General features: G+C 40.0%; 8 protein-coding genes across 8 annotated transcripts; 2 read left to right on the top strand and 6 right to left on the bottom strand.

The window, feature by feature from the left end:
- On the bottom strand, positions 1–2,847 carry JH06_3661 (hypothetical protein; the record flags this gene model as incomplete). Its single annotated transcript, XM_014670921.1, has 14 exons — positions 1–713; positions 743–974; positions 1,005–1,068; positions 1,104–1,150; positions 1,181–1,375; positions 1,406–1,561; positions 1,592–1,666; positions 1,696–1,848; positions 1,880–1,969; positions 2,000–2,152; positions 2,182–2,343; positions 2,374–2,574; positions 2,605–2,754; positions 2,788–2,847. The coding sequence occupies 14 exons, from the start codon at positions 2,845–2,847 to the stop codon at positions 1–3; spliced, it is 2,451 nt and encodes an 816-aa protein (XP_014526407.1).
- A 1,504-nt stretch (positions 2,848–4,351) lies between these two features.
- Positions 4,352–7,387, bottom strand: JH06_3660 (alpha-glucosidase; the record flags this gene model as incomplete). Its single annotated transcript, XM_014670920.1, is given in 8 exon segments — positions 4,352–4,874; positions 4,903–5,266; positions 5,282–5,475; positions 5,506–5,591; positions 5,622–6,318; positions 6,348–6,999; positions 7,030–7,225; positions 7,256–7,387. The coding sequence occupies 8 exon segments, from the start codon at positions 7,385–7,387 to the stop codon at positions 4,352–4,354; spliced, it is 2,844 nt and encodes a 947-aa protein (XP_014526406.1).
- Positions 7,388–7,587: 200 nt separating this feature from the next.
- On the bottom strand, positions 7,588–8,630 carry JH06_3659 (putative cytosolic iron-sulfur protein assembly p; the record flags this gene model as incomplete). Its single annotated transcript, XM_014670919.1, has 4 exons — positions 7,588–7,874; positions 7,905–8,332; positions 8,362–8,514; positions 8,545–8,630. 4 exons carry the CDS (start codon positions 8,628–8,630, stop codon positions 7,588–7,590), a joined length of 954 nt encoding a protein of 317 aa, XP_014526405.1.
- Positions 8,631–11,236: 2,606 nt separating this feature from the next.
- JH06_3658 (Rho guanine nucleotide exchange factor) lies at positions 11,237–12,075 on the bottom strand (the record flags this gene model as incomplete). The annotated part of the gene is made up of 6 exons (XM_014670918.1): positions 11,237–11,413; positions 11,443–11,644; positions 11,677–11,772; positions 11,804–11,860; positions 11,891–11,964; positions 11,995–12,075. 6 exons carry the CDS (start codon positions 12,073–12,075, stop codon positions 11,237–11,239), a joined length of 687 nt encoding a protein of 228 aa, XP_014526404.1.
- A 334-nt stretch (positions 12,076–12,409) lies between these two features.
- JH06_3657 (microtubule-associated protein) lies at positions 12,410–13,203 on the top strand (the record flags this gene model as incomplete). The annotated part of the gene is made up of 4 exons (XM_014670917.1): positions 12,410–12,505; positions 12,536–12,680; positions 12,713–13,011; positions 13,042–13,203. The coding sequence occupies 4 exons, from the start codon at positions 12,410–12,412 to the stop codon at positions 13,201–13,203; spliced, it is 702 nt and encodes a 233-aa protein (XP_014526403.1).
- A 164-nt stretch (positions 13,204–13,367) lies between these two features.
- On the top strand, positions 13,368–13,754 carry JH06_3656 (60S ribosomal protein L40; the record flags this gene model as incomplete). Its single annotated transcript, XM_014670916.1, has 1 exon — positions 13,368–13,754. One exon carries the CDS (start codon positions 13,368–13,370, stop codon positions 13,752–13,754), a length of 387 nt encoding a protein of 128 aa, XP_014526402.1.
- A 39-nt stretch (positions 13,755–13,793) lies between these two features.
- On the bottom strand, positions 13,794–15,606 carry JH06_3655 (long-chain-fatty-acid- ligase; the record flags this gene model as incomplete). The annotated part of the gene is made up of 7 exons (XM_014670915.1): positions 13,794–14,368; positions 14,399–14,508; positions 14,538–14,682; positions 14,713–15,030; positions 15,061–15,163; positions 15,193–15,235; positions 15,290–15,606. The coding sequence occupies 7 exons, from the start codon at positions 15,604–15,606 to the stop codon at positions 13,794–13,796; spliced, it is 1,611 nt and encodes a 536-aa protein (XP_014526401.1).
- A 302-nt stretch (positions 15,607–15,908) lies between these two features.
- On the bottom strand, positions 15,909–18,979 carry JH06_5166 (putative methyltransferase; the record flags this gene model as incomplete). The annotated part of the gene is made up of 14 exons (XM_014670914.1): positions 15,909–15,983; positions 16,032–16,520; positions 16,617–16,870; positions 16,923–17,211; positions 17,242–17,408; positions 17,440–17,509; positions 17,540–17,680; positions 17,711–17,980; positions 18,011–18,112; positions 18,143–18,271; positions 18,303–18,497; positions 18,528–18,596; positions 18,656–18,782; positions 18,816–18,979. 14 exons carry the CDS (start codon positions 18,977–18,979, stop codon positions 15,909–15,911), a joined length of 2,541 nt encoding a protein of 846 aa, XP_014526400.1.
- Between the last annotated feature and the right edge of the window lie 743 nt (positions 18,980–19,722).

Below are 19,722 nucleotides of genomic sequence, written 5' to 3'. Positions count from 1 at the left end.
TCACATTCTCATTCTCATACTCACTTTCATATACTGACTCTCACATTCCTTCTCGAATGTATCCAACAGAGGCATACGACGACTCTTCAGAGACATACTCAGGAAATTGAAATTCTCCATCCGAATCAACTCACGATATTTTGGTTCTCGTTCTGCGATCTCCTCCAATTTCGCTTGGAGTTTCTTTGTCACTAAGAACAATACACCTAGTCCACCTTCTTCCAGATCTTGCGATTTGGCTATTGGCTTGGAATCTGTTGGAATAGAAGCATTCAGTTCTTCATGCAGGATACGAAGTTTATTCTTCACAGGTCCATCATGATGCAATGCTGTTATCAATCGTTTGGTACACACTTCACAGGCAGCACGAGCCTGAACCAATCGATCAATGAATCCAGGCAACACACGCACTGGTCTTAGAATGCCACAATAACGTGACTCCACATTGTATGTCTGAATGGAACCCAACACTTCACCTGTGTACTTCTTCCATCCTATCATACACTCCTGTCGAGCCAACTCAAGTAAATTGAAGAGGAAACGTTTGCGAATAAGGAGACGTGTCTCCTTCTGACAACTCTCCAGCAACTGCATCTCTGTGATCAGATTGAATGAGGATCGATTCTCATTATCCATAAGCTTCTTCAACGCCTCGGATACACCAACCATGATCTGCTGTTGTACTGTGTCTGTTGTTCGACTCTCCAATGTTGCTACTCTTCATACTCACACTCTCACATACTCTTGTAGTCTCCTGTTCCGAAGAATTCCAGACATAGTAACTCGATACTCTCACTGATAGGAAGCAAAAACTCTAAGAGCTTCTCTACAGCAACAGCTACATTGTAAGAACTGGTCTCATCTGTTGTCTTCTGCCACATATCTCGGGTTGCTCGCATCTCCTCTGAAGCATCCGCCAGATTACAGAGTGGAAGTGAATCAAACTTGCCAGAATCAGTTGGAGCCAATTTCACCTACTATTCAGAGAGAGAATCCATCAATACGATTCGAGAACGGATATTCTGAAGTTGTTCTTGAAGTTGAGTAGCGTAGATGTTAAGAACAGAACTACAGTTACGGGAAAGGATATGAATTCACGGGACATCTCATTAATGATCTTGGTACGTACTTGAGTGAAGAGTGTCAGATCCTATAAGTCATTCTCTCTGTTCGTCTCTACGTAATCTTGAAGTATCTTCAATAATGGGGCTATCAGAAGTACATGCTGGCAAGTCTCTGTTATTCGACCACTTGCTCCTTCACTCTCAACGTGTTTCTCGATCATGCCTGCTAAAGCAGTAAAGAATCGCTTTGCAGTCGCTTCATTTTGAGCTATCTGACTCTTTACAGCATTCATCTCGGTCACAGGCACTCCCTTCCCTTATTAACTCCTCATCATACCTACATTCAATGATTGTGTATGAGCAATAGCCAGATCTCGTAGTTTATATGCTGTGTCCAACAGTACATGAACCGGATTATTCAATGGAAGCATCTTCAATGTCTCCTCCACACCCATATCATATGCAGTCTTACCCCACTTGATACTCTCTTGCGTATACTACACTCCTACATCAACACACATCCTTACATTGCTAAGAAACACTTCTAGTGAAGCTACAACTGCTTGCTTCTCTGTGTCCAGTGTGATCATTTCCAGCAACGACTACTGTCTACACTCACAAACATACCTACACTCAAGGTGGTCTGAAGAGCCTCATGATTTCGCTTCTGCTGTGTCAAATTTGTATTCTCCTGTGATATTGTCTGTAGACTGTGTGTCATCAAACCCAATCGAGTATTGTGATGATACAGCCACTCCTCCAGAGATGTCACTTCTCTATTCACCTATTCATCAAACACCCTTATCAACACACACATTCGAGATGGTATCAATGAGATGTGACACTTCAGTACTCTGATTCACTTCCATCTCCAATAGATGTTCTAGAATCATGTTCTCTGATTTCTAGTCTTCATTCCATTCTCTCTTTCTCACATCAATCTCTTTCACTATCTCCTGTTCCACATATTCGAGTGTACAATCCGGATTCTTCTCTTGAATGGATGCTACAGTTGCTCGAAGCATCTGATCCTTCTTCTCCTGTTCTTCATCGTATTTGGATCCATCTCCTGTGGATAACCCTGAAAACTACATAACATCCATCTTCATTCAAATACAGCTCGAGAACGAGTTGTTGGAACCCCAAAGAGAATACAAAGAGAATCAGCATTATCAAGAGTACCTTGCTCTCTGATTTCAGCAATATCAATATTCTTTAATGGAAGTGATTTCTTCAAATACAGATCGAAGAGCTTTGAAAGAATAAAGATTACACCAGTCTGCGAATGAGAAAGAAATCACAACCTAACATTGATCTTCTGTGTCTTTGTACAAAATTCAATCTTCTTATCACCTAGTTGAATCTCCAAATGAGCACAATGCTCATCATTGATGGACGTCATCGAATGAACATCTGAAATCTGCCTCAAATACTTCACATCTCCTAGCATACACCACTTCTTGAGAGAGAAGGCTAATCCAGTGTGAGTTGGATTGCACTTACTTGTAATCTATTGATGATTGATTGAACAAGATCCAACATCATAGACACGAATAACTCCAGGATCTGCATAAGAAACTGTATCTGCTGTGATGCAAAGGAAATCAAGACTAACCTTTTTACTCGAATCAAATATGTTCAAAGGAAGAGTATTTTCCTTATATCGTGCAATATCTACCAAAAACACGATCTAGTTGTCAGATCATTCCAAATAAATGTAAACATCTCCAATGATCTCATTTGAACACGATCTGATTGATTCTTGCAAAGATTCGGTTGTCATGTCTCCAAGAAACACCAGTTCATCACGAATATCCACACTTTGATATGGACTATAACAATAATCCCTTTCTAGATAAATTGGTACTTAGACATCGTTGAACTCGATTGATTTGGTGAGTAATCTGTGAAAACTGTTTTGGATGAGAAGACGAGTGGAACCAAAGCATAGCGGAAATGTCCTCAAATACCATGATTCTTATTTCTTTGAACAAATCCATTCAAAAACTAATGATAGAATCATTACTAGTTGTATTTGATTCAAACACATCAAAAAGAGTGAACCCCTTTTCCACTTTCTATGCATTATTCTGTTTTCCTGTACGAACAACAATAAGCTCAGACCAAAAGTCCTGGAAATCCTGTCGGTTACGAATAAAGTAACCTAAGGCACAAGATGTATCAAGAGAATGATATTCAACCTCGTACACAGTCTGTGTATGAAATGAATCTGTGTATTTCTTATTTAGAAATATTAATTATCAATTACTTGGACTGCTAAATTGAGTTGTTCTTTTCGGTTCGTTGATATGTAATCCATGTACTGGATACGATGTGGATCAAAACAGAGGAGCGCTTTTTGATCTTTAACTCCAATTCCGTATAGACTGTGATTTGGATATCCAGTGATAACACCCACAGATTGCTGGAAATTGAGTGCAATCACCAAATCTATATGTTAGGCATAATATTCTTCTACTTTTCCAGGTATCTTCAGAGATTTCCTCAATTCCAAGTCTGAGAGGCAACAACATGAGAATTGAATTTTCGATCCATTCATTTTCATCGGAATATAGATTGGCTTCAGTTTCTAGGGAGTTTAGTATGTCATCAAGTTGGATGATTCCATTTTCAAAGCACAGAACTTTTAGTTCTCTAGATTCATGAACAATGGGTGTCTCTGTAGCCAACTGGGCCATCATGTGACAGCATTCGGAGGGACCAAACCAATCGCCTGGTCCTTTTTTGAATGGATATGCAACCTATATCATTATGACACCCAATGGATCACTCTGCAAAAGTTATGAATAGAGAAAGGGCAGTCATCACTGTAACAATCCAAGAAGAGTTTGGGAATCTGGATGAAATTTGATCAAGATGCTTACGTTATCGTAAATTTCACGATCAGCTATGTCATGTTCTTCTTTTGGAGGTATCCAGGGTATCCTCCCAAATAGAAATGATCGGATTCCCTGATATTATCACTTCCATAGTTTGCTTACTTCAGCTAGAAGCATTTGAGTACTTCGTAGAGTACATCCCCATCCCACATCAAAACGAAAGAAGGTGTCTTCAATAGGAAAGTAACCATATCGATAAGATATATAGAATAGAGATGAAATTGTCTCACGAAGCTCGTGATCTGTTGCTTCGGAGTAATCGATTCCCAAGATTACACTTTTTGTCTTTTCACAAGTATCCATATTATTATCAGATGCTATATTAAAAACCTATCCCTTTCGGATACACTTCAGTTGAAGGTCAACAAACAACGCAAGAATATCTCCCTAATGCATTCTAATTGTCCACTCTTCAGTTACCCGCACATTTGGTTTGCGAATAGTGATCTCCATATGATCCTTATCAACAATGAACTCAGCAGCTCTTGTTACACCTCCAACCTCAATTGAAACGGATTTAGGGATAGTTTGAAGTTTCATAATGATTCTTTCAATCTGATTCGGACAATCATACACTCCTTCTTCAGTGCGCTTGCTTGTCAATACGCCATTCTTTAACACATATTCCATGTACGCATACTGATTCTCTTCATACCCATATCCATCTCGCTCATCATGATACACATGACCAATAGCCGAATCATTTGCATCTCCAATCACACGCAGCGTGAATGGATCATGCTTCATCTGGCTTGCTGATCGACGTAGACGCATCTGTAAAGGAACAATCGTACCTGCACGTTGAAGAACAGGAATGTAATCCATTGGAGCAGATAAAGTTTGTTCAGAGCCTCCCTGAATGATCGAAGCAGTATGAACATCATACCATTCACCTTGAGGTATGTAAGCACTACGTTCAATTCATGATTCAATCCTACCTAACAGAGGTTGCTCCTTCAGTGACTACAGGTATAATAAGCATAGCATCACCGAACATAAATGCAGTATCAATTGAATAAGTGTTGACATCCTCTGGGAACATAAACATCAGAGAACGAACCAGAGGTTCACCCGTCTTATGAGTCTGCCAGAATGCAGTGTAAATATAGGGCAGATTCATATACCTCTCCACAACAGCTGTACGCATGCGATTATAGCCATCAGTAGAAAATGTCCAGGGTTCACGACGTTTGGTATCAATATGAGCATGAGCCCGAAGTAGAGGCATCCAAGCACCAAACTGATACCATCGAACTGCAAGTTCTTCTGTTGGGTCTTTGAAGAATCCAGGAACATCAGATCCTGTGAATGAAATACCTGCTTCACCCAGAGAGAGTAACATTGGTAAAGTGGCGGCCAGATGATCCCAGTTGGAAAAGATGTCACCAGTCCACATGGGTCCATTTCTCTGAGATCCTACAAAGAACGAACGAGTAAGAACGAAAGGACGACGTGTTGGTTCACGACGTCGTTGACCTTCCACACAAGTACTGTGATAATAGAAACCATAGCTAATCATCACTCTCTCTCCTCTCAATTACATATTATGCCATTCACGGTGTTCTTGCCCCTTCCCATTTACACAATCTCGAAGCATTGTTACCTCTGGACCATCAAATACAGAAGGCTACAATAAATCCTCTCTCTATTCACTTACCTCATTCATATCATTCCAGGTATACACATCAGGTGTCGTTCCTTCATACTTATCATATGCAAATTGATCGGCCCACCAGGAACGTACTTCTGGATTGGTGAAGTCAGGATAACTACTCGTTCCTGGCCAACACCACCCTTCAAATACATTCCCGTCTTTGTTTTTTACAAAATAACCCAGTTTTAGTAACTCATCATAGATTCTGTATCCCGTTTCTTTCTTCACATGCGGATCCACGATTGTTACCAATTTATGACCATGAGCTGTTAGCTTCTCCACCATCTCCTTACTGTTCTTGAAATTGTTGGGATCCCAAGTGAAGTATTTCTTACTGATGGTGTGCTCGATATCCAGCCATATCACATCAAATGGAAAGTTTCGTTCTTCAAATTGATTGGCAATATCTTCCACATCCTTCTCATCCAAATAATTCCATCGAGATTGATGATACCCGAGTGAGAAGAATGGAGGCATTGAAGGACGAGATGTGAGTTGTGTGTACTGGTCCAGAAGAGATGCTTGAGAAGGTCCCGGAAGGAAGAAAAGGTCAATCACTCCAGCCTCAAACATCCACTGTGTTGCTTGCACTGACTGCTCAGGTTGATAGATGTCAATGAATGTATCAGTTGGGTTCAACCACAAAAGACCTACAGACTCCTGAGGAGCAGTACCAATCATGAGAGGGACACTTCCATATCTAGAATGAATGCATGTCATGATGATTACAAAGCAGATGGCTTGTTTGTAGCAAATTCAAAGACATCAAGATTAAAGAGACGATAAGGATCTGTATAAGGTCCTCCAACAGTCGTTTGAAGTTTGAATGAAGAGCTATGTTGAGGAATACCATAGAGACCAAGGACATTATGGAACGTGATATCAGCTCCTACTGACTGAGGACCATATGGCTTGCTGTCTGTCTTACCTCCAAAATATTCCTCCCAATATCCTGTTTCATCTTCCTTGTCGTTATCTACCGACTCTTCCACAGGAGTCTCAGTGGATTGTGAATCGGGTGATTGAGCCACTTCTCCTTCAGGTGTCACTTCACTCTCCATCTCCACAGTCTCACCCTCAATCGAACCATCCTCATAAATAGCATGGCCAGCCTCTGTATAATCTACAATCTTCTTCTCCTTCACTTCATCCTTCTTCTCAGCAGTTTCGTTGGAGATGGTTGAATCTGCTTTAGTACGAGTCACTTCGAAGTAAAAGAGATTCTTATCATTGATGGTGATCTTCAATACACCATTCACATAATAAGCAATATGGAGAGGAGCAAAGGTAATCTCCAGACGGGACTTCTTATTGGAGGATTCAACAACCACTTTTGATTCATCTTGCGATACAACAACAAGTGGTTGCTCTTTGATGAACTCTATAACTCACAAACAACAAATATACCAACCTGGAATCAAAACATCAGTTGCCTCGAATCTCTGGCGTCCATTAAGGGGATTTACCTCAGCAATGTGAACACGAATGAGATCATTGGGAAGAATACGAATGATCATTTCTAGATCCGTTGTTTGGTGTACGGAAGGAAGCAATAACGCTGAAAGATGGTTCTCCTCCACTTTTACAGACGAAGGATCAATAGTGTACTAGAAATCACACTTCACACCTTACTGTACTTGCAACTTGGTTGGCTTTGACCGATGTCTTGCACAAAATCCGGCCTGATTACATTTCTTGAACTTGTTTTCATCAACAGATACCACACAGCCAAGAATCAACAGAATAAAGAGAATCGAGATTTGTTTCATTTACACTCGAACTATCAAATCAGTACGTTCCCAGAAGTTGTATTTGTTGTTTTTTCTATATTACGGTTTTCGGTACCCTAATTCGGCTCATAGACCCATTTCAACGCACTAGCTTTATAATCGAGTAGTAACTTTAAAAAGGAGTGTCATGATTAGAAGCTTCCAAAAGCAAGAGTGTATTTCAAACAAATCGATAGTCGTTATTCAACTAGTTCCCACACCTTCACTAGACCATCATCTCCACAGGAAGCAAATTGGGTATGGAACACAGGATTCCAACGAATGCAATTGATATCAGAATCATGGAGTTTCAACTCTAGTTCATCCATAAAGTTACCTTTATCGAGCTCCGTTAGGAGATGCATTGTATTGTTTCCTCCAGCCACAATGATTCCCTTCTCATTCCAGTCAATTGAATAAAAGGGTTCATCATTGTTGCAATCAGAGAGAATGATTTTGTGTGTTTCTTCGCTGTTTCCGATGTTATCTAGAAGTAATGTATACTATCCACTCAAACCCTCCTTTTCTTCCCAATAAATGACACGGCCATCCATTCCGCAAGTCACAAATTCTGTTGACAATAGCGTATCCGTAGGAACTTCGATGTCGTCCAAGACATCTTCGTCATCTAATCCTATTCCGCCAACGTGTTTCTCTTCGTTCTCTTCCACATCCATATTCTTTGTAGTTAAGGTTTGTTGTGTAGGTTTGAAGGCAATTCCCCAGACAGTTCCTTCATGAGCACGGAGCGTATTAATATTTGAAAAATCTTCTCCAGCATACAACCATACTTTCACTGTATCATCATAGCTACAGCTGTAGAGATTATTGTTTGTAGGATTGAATCGAACGAATTTTACGTCCTGAGTATGTCCAGAGAGTACACTTACACAATCCATTTCATCGTCCTCTTCGTTGTATCCCCATACAATTACATTGCGATCTCTATGTTTGATCGCCTCATAAACCACTACCTTGATGAACTTGCCAATAGCTGACTATCACTGCTCCAGCATATACTCTTCACTTCGTTCACATGTCCCTCAAGCATTGTAAACAGACTCCATTCTCCATCTTCACAACGATAAATACTGATATTACTGTCAAAACTAGCTGCTGCGATGAATCTACACTTTAGTCTTTTTCAGAATCCAAACTTTCCATTTGGAGACATTTCACAAGCTCGAATTGACTTTTTATGCAGTCCATCCATGGTTTCCTTCACAGCCCAAGAATCTCCCATTTTTGACCAAAGCTTTACAGATCTATCTGAACTGCATGTCAGCAGCTCATTTCCATCGGCACTCCATGAGACGTACCATACAACTCCTTCATGTGCACGAAAACTATCAAGCAACCGAATCGATGGCATATATCAGTAATGGGTAATAGATATTAAATGGAATCAAAGGAAATGAGCAATTCTGGGCAACCGCCGAATTCTGGGCATTGTCAATATTTCAATGAGTACGAAGGAAGCCAGTACTGTGAGTTCATCCTGCTTTTGGGTCACAGGTGATCAGTCGAAAGATACTGGTTATTCCTATCCAGATCGATTTCAAGTGACAAATGAGATTCATTGCGGTCATTCGAGTAAAGGGTATCTTTTAGATGCATCGGAAGATGAAAAATCAACATCAGAGTATCGTCTTCGCTGTAACCTGTTTCAATACTGTCTGGAATTGATTGATTCTACGGTTAACGATGCTGTCTCGCATACTACAAATCACTCTACATCGCTTATTAAACAATATCTTCGTTCTGTGTCGATGTAGAGGCTGAATGCGTAGTATCTCATTTCATAGGAACTACTGCAATAGTCATGTGCTACCAATTTGTTTGGCACTGCTTGATGCATCTTCGTACAAACATACGAAAAGGGATCTCTTTCAACTGGAGCCTTTCATCAAGGACGAGATTGGATATCAGTTTCTTGAAGTTGACGAGCTATCAGGATTGCGTATTTTACAAGAGACCATCGATGGATCTTCAGTAGTTGTCTATTTATCACAATCCGAATTTCGGAAACAAGGCAATATCAAGGACATTGTGGAATATTGCCTTCAGTGTCGGGTCGAAACAAGAGAGGGGATTCACTCATAGATGAATAATCAGATTCATATAATTCTGATCATTGAATGGTATTGTTTTCCTGAAGAGTTTGGGATTCTCCTTCAACGAAGTATCACGGCTAATTGTGTGATTCAACCTGTCTTGTTTCCAAGTACAATTCAAGTACAATTTATAGTTGATTGTTTCTATAGTTGCTAAATAATCTGTTTGAAAGTATCATCGTTGATCATCTGCTTCCTTTTGATATTCCCATTTCCTTCCTCACACGAATCAATTCCACTCTTATTAACTATGAATACTCTGTATCTATTGAATGTTTCTATGATATAGATATGGTCGTGGGTCCGTAGCCTGAAGTATTATACGTGGGTCTTCTTCTCTTCACAATCTTCCAGTATTTTGTGTACATTGATTCTCCAGTGGAAACATGATAAGAACAATAAGACTAATCCGAGTCCTGTTGAGTCTCAATCAACTCCTTCGGAACCTCAATCGATTGTTCCAGAGTCTCAGTCTGATGGCATAGAACAACCACAGAATCAGACCGTTCTTGAGATGGTCCCTACAGCAGGGAAGGGTAAACGAGTAATTATTCGTGTTAACTTTCATATAGACAAAACAGACACGAAAGAAGATCCGTTTGCAACCTGTCGAGAATCGATATGATTTGCGAACTAATCTGCATCGAATTCGCTCCAAGCCGTTTATTCTATTGTTTTGAAATCATAAATAGACTTTCTTCAAAACAATCCCACCTTGCTGATTACAAATCGATCATCCTTCAACAGGATGTTATGTGTTTGATTGGTCCATTTATTGAACAATTCACCTCCAAAGATGAATTTGAGTTGCATTTGAGGCAGTTCATCCAATTGTGGGAATTACAGCGAGTCACAGTCAATTTCTATTCTTCTCTCATTCGTGCTTATGTAGGATCTCTGTCTACACGTGAATTGTATTTGTTACTGTGGAGTGGAACTATGACTACATCTGATGTGCACAAGCGATTACGGAAGAATCTATTTCAGATTCAAGACAGTGAAAGATTCCGAAAGGATGTTACTGATTTGGACGAATTGGTGATGGTGGGAACTCAAGGAATGGATGATTGATAGACATATCAGCAAGTATTTGGAGATAGTGTGGATGACTTCAAACGATTAATTCACCAGATTTCACATGAATTGGAGGAAGCAGAAAAGAATCGCGGGAAACAAGTATTAACCGAAGAGGTTATCAAGAAGGGAATGGACCGAACAGCGATGAAGAAACAGCTGTTGCAACAACAGGATGAGAATAGCAGCGTTCGAGCCAAAACAAAAGAGAAATTCCTATTGATGGTGGAGAAAATGGTGAATCAAATCAACCAGCTAATAGCTGACTCGAAGTTTGAATCTTTTTTGATCGATTCTAAATCTATTCCACGACATACTTTGCATCTTACCAATCGGCGAAGTATCCTTCAAGCTATTCAGTTTCCACAGTCCTACTATCCATGCGATTGCTGTAAAGAAGAGTATGAATGAAACCGATGTTATCATTAGAACAATCACAGCTAAGAGTGAAGATATTACAATTCTGTATGATATATTCAAGAATATGGGGAAAATGATTCAAGTAGATGATTTAAAGAATGAATTTTATTCCATTTTCAATTCTGGAGACAAACAAGAGATTGAAGCTCGATTCTGGGATAGTCTTACTACTCTCCAGTATATTGGGTTTTTAATGCTAAGTGATAATGATGAAAGAGTCACCAAGCTCGATTTTGCACTATCAACTGTTTGTACAAACATGACACTCCAGATCTCTTGGACTCGTACAATCGAGAACAAAAGGTTTATAAGTTTCAATAAACTCTGAAACATTGACCCACAGTTTCAAATCAACTTCACCTCCTCCAAGATATACTCCTCCTTCGGGCAACTCTGCAATCACTTTGCTGATAATAATCTATGATCACCATACTACAACAATCATACAGGAACAGGACAACGCATGCCAATTGGTGTCACAGCATTATGTGAGAAACCAGACAATTCAAAAGACACCTTCTCATCAGCAAGCTGGAAATTGAACTTCTTCTTGGAGAGTTGTTTCTCGGGAGGCATCAAATCACGTACCAAACCTCTCAATTTCTCCGTATCCAGTTTGGAAACATACTGTACAATGACTAGATAGTATCTGAATAGTAACAATGAACCAATGATTCCTACTGGCTATTCATCGGATTCCCTTCTTCTCCATTCCAAGCCTTATTCTCCAAAATAACAGATTTGCACAGGCATTGAATTGGGCATTTTAGATACTTCCTAGTGGCTCATCAACTAGTTAAATCCATACCGTCGTTCATCCAGAGTCCAACTATAATAATCCATTGGAGTACGTCGGAAGAAGAAACTACGTATCAAATGACTACCGAATACACACTGCTTCATGCCACTATCAATACACGCTTTTCTAACAAGTGCTTGTGTAGAAGTATCATTTGCAGGATCATCTTTCTAAACATAACAGTTTCACCAAGAACAAACATATTTCATTTCCACCTTCTTCAAACGCTTCTCAAGGGCCTCTATCCTCTTAGTAAGCTCTTCCAACTGTTGGTCACTCATAATATCGATAGAATAAGCAAACAAGAATAGATGAAGAAAACGAAAGGAAAATAGCAATTCCAATATACAGTATCCGCTGTTATTACGCTAAATACAAGTCCAATAGGGATTTGACGGTCACAGAAGATGAATACTACTGCCAAAATCTCTCGAAGTGAGCTTTTGAAGTGGATTAACGAGATTCTGTGTGTTAACATCCAGTCATTGGATCGTATCTATAACGGTATCTATGTATTTGTACCTTCACTTTAAGGAGCAATTTATTGTCAAATCATGCATATGTTGTATCCAGGTATTTAAATTGAGTGTTATTGATTAAATAGATTCCATTTCAATGTCACGAATCAATTTTGCTGCTTGTGACCAGTTTGAGTGTCAAAGGAATTATCGTCTTCTTCAAAGTGCCTTTTCAAAGAAGTCCATTCCATTTGTATCCTTTGTAATTGGTTTTGAAGAATAGAATCTTGATATTGACAAACTCAGCAAAGGTCGTCCACAGGATAATCTAGAACTCATTCAATTTATGAGAGATCTTTTTGATCGTGTCTATGATGGTCACAAGTATGATCCTATTGCGAGTCGGGATCGTTCCAAAGGAGGTCGAGGTATTCTATGTTATCACTTTGTTATTGTGTAGAATGGAATGTCACATCCCATGATCTCGAAGTGATGAGCAATGAGAAGGTAGTGAACTCGAGGAATTCAATTGACACTCATTCGTCACAATCTCGAAAGATTCTTCCTCTATCGACGGTTCCTCGAAGAACAGGAACCACTCAATCTAGTTTGGATGCATTGCGCGAACTCAAAGGTCTTCAGGAGCGTATAAAGGTACTGGAGCACGACCTAAGGGAACGTGATCGGTTAATCGAGTCTTTGGGCAAGGAGGGAACAAGCATGTACCATACGATGAGAATGGTCGAAGACCATCTATTGGTAACGATTGGAGGAAGAGGTGATCTGTAGGAAGCAAAAGAGGCGGGACAAACAACCGTAAATGTTGATACGGTGTTGAATATTATGTACGATAACTTCAAAATAGAAAAACCGGAGGAGGAGGAAAAATGGGCGACAGAAGGCATGTCAATTGGGCATGTTGATGATAGCTTCGAAGATATTATGGAATAATTCATGTTTCTTGAATACATTTTGTAAAACAGTGTTTCAAAAGATTCCCTATCGGGAGATTCATTGGAGATTCAATTAGAAGACAGTTAATGCCAATTAACCAATCAATGGAATAAGGACCGCTTCTTGTCCTCTCATCATTATTGTCACATTTTCTTTCAACGATGCAACTTCTTGTAAAGACTGTATCTGGAAGAACTCTTTCTCTGGAGGTCCAACCGACAGAGACTGTAGAGTCTGTGAAGAAGATGCTGCAGGAAAGAGAGAACGTTGATGTGGATCATCAGCGTCTCGTATTTGCTGGAAAGGAGCTGGATGATTCAGATGCTATTGGTGTTTATGGCATTAGCTCTGAAACTACAGTTGAAATGCTGTTCAAGATGGCTGGAGGAGTCATTGAGCCTACTCTTGCTGCTCTGGCTAAGAAATATAACTGTGAGAAGATGATTTGCCGAAAGTGTTACGCTCGTCTTCCTCCTCGTGCTCATAACTGCCGTAAGAAGAAGTGTGGACACAGCAGTCAGCTCCGTCCCAAGAAGAAGCTGAAGTAATCCAATGTACCATATCTCTTGTTTACTAACAAATACACTCTAAATTGGCATTGTACTGTCGTAAGTGGTTGGCATCTTATGGAGAATGTAGTGGTTCTTCATGAAGGGAATGGAAAGACCACTATCGAACCAACGAATTCCATCCAATTCAACCATTCGGCTATTCTCAGCAATGTTGCTTCCAGAAATCAATAACGTATTTCTCTCTGATTTTCTCAACGAATTGCACATAAACGGAACCGCCATGTAGGTAACACCGATTGTATACTTCCCTTCCACATTGTGCGTACAGATACCGCATGTCTCCGTGTTGCCAAAAATAATACTCACAGGAACTCCAGTCATTTTAGAGAGCAGCGAGTGACCAGCACTGCTCAAAGGACGATACGAATAGAACGAAAGACACAAACGAACATTATCCCCAAGCAACTGCGCAACACGTTTCTGGCGTACCATACGGAAGTACTGAGTGTTCCTAAATAAGTGTCGCAGAGGTGCAAGGAGAACACGATTGAATACATGTTTCTTGTAAACGCGCACCAATTCCTTGTAGATGCTGAAGTACGTTGTATTACTCGCAGATATTACAGTAGGCTGAACTTCACCACAAATAGCTTTGATTAACAATCCCAATCCAATCATACTCATGATCTTATCAGTAATGGAGAATCGTGCCCCACACATCAATGAGGCCATGAAGAGACTAACTGTCGATGCTACAGAAACAGGCTCAGCAAGAATGATATCATTCTCTCTACCATCAAATACTCATTCCTATTCTACGTGAATTTGTATTCACGAGCCAGAGCAGAAGCAGCAGCCACGATATTTCGATGTGTTAGGGTAATTGCCTCCTTGTTGCTATTGTACACAATAACGGCAGGACGATCTTCCAATCCCTCTGGAACGTCCAATTTTGCTGTTACAACTACACTTCACCAGATCATCAATCTCATACCATGATCCTTATATTCTGTCTCCATAACGTGTCCAAGAGATATAATCGTCATATTGTACTCTTGAATCAAAGTTTCTTCCACTCGCAAGATATCACCCATCTCGATTTTCTCCAAATAGTCACACTCTGTATAGAGAATTACACGAAGATAACGACAATAACTCGTATCCAGAATATCCTCCAACTGACATAACCGAGAACGTTTCACCAATAAGACTTCACAATGTTGTTCCTCAATCACACTTGCCATCTCAGCACTGTCACAGTCAGAAGGAACAAATACAACGGAACGGCCTGCACTTGTAACACCTAATATCGCTACAATGAAGAACAATTATGGCAACATACCACTGCACTTTATACTACTAAAATCACCCATCACACACAATGGTGCATCTGTTTTAGAGTATCTTTTAACAATATTGCCCATAATCTCTGAGAGCTGAAGAATCTACATCAAATCCGAGCATTAGAACATACATAATTGTAACTCTTCCAATCGCCACCGTAATATACAGCCTCCCTATCTCCAAATGAAGAAAAACGACTGGTTCTCAAAATCCACTAGAACACCTACTTGCGAATGTCAGTAATAGTTCGAATAGATTTATCAATTGTTTCGAACTCCTCTTCTTCTGGATTACAGGTAACGGACTCGCTAATCTGTTTTCCATGGATATACAGAGGATGAGGCTTCTTTTCATTCTCCTTCAACGTACTTTCGATCCAGCGGTACAAGTATAGAAGAAATATCACAAAAGACACAAGATACACAGAATAGGAGAAATTGGCGGTGGGATTGATTAAAGTATTGGCTGAGAGGTTATTGAACAATCCCTTGATATTATCAATGTTCCAATTCATCGTATCCGTAAAGAGTTTAGGAATCCTCATCTAAACCTCAATACCATCCATCGCTCATACAAGACAATCAAATCGATAGGGAGAATACAGGAAAAACGAAGAATACACCAACCATATTGCTATAACCCCAACCAAGGCTAGAATACGATATGCTGTTTTCATCTCGCTAGTAAAGTAACAGAAACGTTTTTGTTTTGACAAATGAAATAGAGTCTACGAAGACTATTACAGTTTCCAAAAGTACTCACGTTTTTTCTGATAACTGTGTTTCACTCAATACTATTCTCTCTGTTCATGGATTTGTTGTCCATCAAACATCCACATAAATGACACTATTTCCTTCCTTTTCTCCTTCGCAACTTTCCCGAAGCACGCAAGGCGATTCTCTTTTCCGCTCGTTTATCCTTCTATTCATCACATTCCATATCCATTCTCACCTTCAATCTCTTATCAACCATCTTTACATTACGACCTCTTCTTCGATTCTCGCCCTTCTTCCCAACCACATATACCTTTCCTGGATGTTTCAAGTCCTTTCCTTTCATGATCTTTTGGATCGCACGCAGCTTAGCACTATCAGGCATATCTTCGTCATTGTTGATACTATCAATCTTCGCCTTCTGTTGCTTTCGTAATCGTTCCACACGACGTTTCTTTCGAGCCATAGCTTCCCGTTCCTTTTTGATTGTACGATCATCATTATTGAACTGCTTACGCAGTCGATCCATTATCTCCTTTGTCATAGGAAGTACAGGTCGATTGTATTTCTTCTCATTCTCCACAAACCAGTCAGGGAGATTATCAGGGTCATTGTAAGTGTATCGATTGTAGCTGGACTCAATCAGATCATTTGCTGTACTGTGTTTGCTTAGTAAAAAGCCTAGAGACAACTGTTCCAGATGCTCATCTGAGCCAATCTTTGGTTCCTTATCTGGTTTCACTACCTCCAAATCACCATATTCATCATCATTAGTCATGGTTCCTAGACCAGCTTTGATCAGAGCTTGACGAGCAAGTTCTTCTTCAGAAAGATGATTAACAGCTTGAGGGAAGTCAGTTGCCACTATCTGCAAATCTTCCTTCTTATCACGAGCCTTCTTCCTTTCCTCCTTCTTCATCTGTTTCAAACGCTTCTCATGACGTTTCTCCTTGTCTGTCTTGGGGATATCAATTATTGGAGGAACATATTCACCATCTGCTATCATACCATACGAACTCTTCTCTGATTTATCCTCATCCAATAATGCTTCATCTTCTTCTTCATCTAGATGGTTAGTAGTGTGGATAGATTGTACTATAGGCCTTTAATCGTTCTTCCAGAGGCAATTCCCGTTTCTGGGACTTACGTTGCTTCATTCCTGCAATAGCTGCCTCATCATCTGACTCTGATTCCTCACTCTGAGAGAGATCAGCAAACATAGGATCACTGAACCATCGTTGACGACGTAACTCTGAAGGAACTGTGTTTTCGTTACTGCTATCTTCGCTATCATTCTCACTCTCTTCACTCTCATCACTCTCATCCTCTTCACTCTCATTCTCATCCTCCAACTCCTCCTCTTCTTCCTTCATTCTCTGTAGAATCGCTTCTTTGCTCACTTCTGTCTCCTTTTCAACCAATTCATTCAACTTATTCTATCTTTCACTCACTCTTCCATTCCTTACTTGTTCACGTAACTTCTGAGCAGGCAATCCTTTTCGCTTCTCCAATTCCTGTAAATACTTCTTCTCATTAGCAGTTCGTCTCTCCTTGTACTGATCATACAACTGATCCAATTGAGATTGTAGTAACTCCAACTCATCAATATCACTATCCATCTCCTCAGGAACTTCTATCATTCATTCTCACATCCACTTCCTTACCTTCTTCTGACTCCAAATACATTGTTGGATCCTCTGTCTCGTTCAGATTCACTTCAGCCAAATCTTCATTCTATCAATCATACTTCATTCTCATTCTCACCTCCTTCAGATTCAAATCTGCTGTTGAAAACACTTGCTCACCAAAGTTAGCAATCGGAGTACGATCCAATCCCAGCAAACGACGCTTTCTCTCCTTTGCCTCTCGTTTTCGGGCTTTCCTCTCCTCACGACGCTTCTCCAACTAGATATCAAAGTCTCATCTCATCTCTACAGCCAATCGCTCTCGGACTTCTTGAAGTTCCGCTGAGACATCTTTGGACACTTCCTCCTTCTCTGTCTTCTCCTTGGCTTCTCCCTCATCATCCTCATGCTTCAGTTCCTTTATATACTCTTTCTCTGCCTTCAACATATCCAAACGCCATTTCAGTAACATTTTGAAGTCACCCTTATTCAACACACGGAGATCGCCACAACATGTCTTCACTTCTTCCGTAGTTAGTGGATTCTCCAAGAATCGTTGACTGGCTTCATCAAAGGATAACTAGTTATCACTCAGTCTTATCATCAACACCTCATGAGCTTCGGTAAGGACTCGGATCGGGTCACTTCGAATCATGAAATCCTTCACACTGATTACACGACGCAAGGAGAAACCAAGATCCTCGTCATATCCCTAAAGATTATCTCCTGTTAGTAGTTTCACATCTCGCCAGCGCTTGCGAGCAGTCTTCTGATTGAACAAATTCACCTCTGTCGTTTCTTTATTCACTTGCTTGAAGGCATAATCTGGATTGAGGAGTTTCGGATCGATATACGAAGGAGCCTTGTAATTCTACTTCATAATCATTGCTCTTCATTCCTACAAGACACACAACAAAGATCTCAGCCGATTCATTACGAGAAGCAGCTGGTTTTGTTGCTTGGACCTTCTCAAACAACTGGTTGAATATGTAAATCAGAGCATGATAGTCTGCAGAACGGAACACTTTCGTCACAAAAACACCACCTTTAGCCAAGAATTCAACAGCCAAACGAAGAGAATGAAGAACTAGAGAGTTCTATCAATCACTAATAAGTTTCACAACAACCTGATCGAAAGCATCCTTATCCCAACCTCCTCCAACATTAGGAGCACCATCATGCAACACAACATCAGCCTAGAGTTCATTTCACAACAAATTCATACGCTCTTTCCTCTCAATTCTGCCTTTATCACATTTCGACACTTCTGAGTGGTGATATCCTCCTGGAATGTCTTGACGTTGTGAATTGGCTTCATAGGCATCAAATCAACAGCAATAATAGTGCTTTCTACAGGCATTTGCTTTGCAGCCACTTGGGACCTTTCAAATCAACTATAAGCAGATTCATCGTACCATCCTCCAGGAGCTGCACACAAATCAACCAGTACATGGGCTTTTGAAAGGAAGTTGAACTGACGATTCAACTGGACAAGCTTAAAAGCCGAACGAGCACGATATCCCTGCTGTTTGGCTAACTTATACCACTTATCTCCTGTCCTTTGTGCCTTCTTAGTCATAAGTGGTTATTTCTGGGGCAGAATACGACTTGAGGAATGTCGCCAGAATCAAGGAAAAACCGGTATCATCGGTATTGTTCATTTTTTGTTACTATTATCGTAATACAGTAAACGAATTGAATGGAACAGGAGAGTAATGAATATCTGATATAGAAATCAGTGAAATGAATGAATAGCATGGTTAAATAGGTTATCAACAGATACCTACTTTGCTAGGTATGATAATGACAATACAACTAGGAAGAACAGATGTTTTTCGCTACTTTTGGGATTCTTCAGTTTTGTTCAAGTATCCAAAGTGAACAATGGAGTTTACAGTTCCAAATAGAAAGTAAGAACTACAAAATTAAGATAGTTTCTATAGTAATGTTCCTGGATTATCAGCTAATGGTAGTCACTTTAGTGAGAAATAGATCATATAATGCGAACACCAATTATTATCAGCTAGAGATGACGTAACTTACACAATAGCCAGAGAAAAGAGAGATGCATTAGTTGAATTGTACAGTAATCAGAGAATCGTATAATTATTATGTTTCATATTCTCTTTTTCAACAATTGATCAGTTCGCCTAACGTAATTGGAATCTCATTATTTTACGATGCTCTCTAGAGTTGTCAAGTCCGCTTCAAAGCCTGTAAGTGTTGAGAAGTTATTTGGTGGTTTGTTGAGTCTAATCGTGTTGTAGGCTGTTCGCGCATTTGCTGCTGCTGCTAACATTGCTCATACTCCTCTCTATGATC

The sequence above is a fragment of the Blastocystis sp. subtype 4 genome, assembly GCF_000743755.1.
Source record: "Blastocystis sp. subtype 4 strain WR1 chromosome Unknown seqid_0214, whole genome shotgun sequence".
NCBI lineage: Eukaryota > Bigyra > Opalinata > Blastocystidae > Blastocystis > Blastocystis sp. subtype 4.
This window is presented reverse-complemented; position numbering and strand designations above follow the sequence as displayed.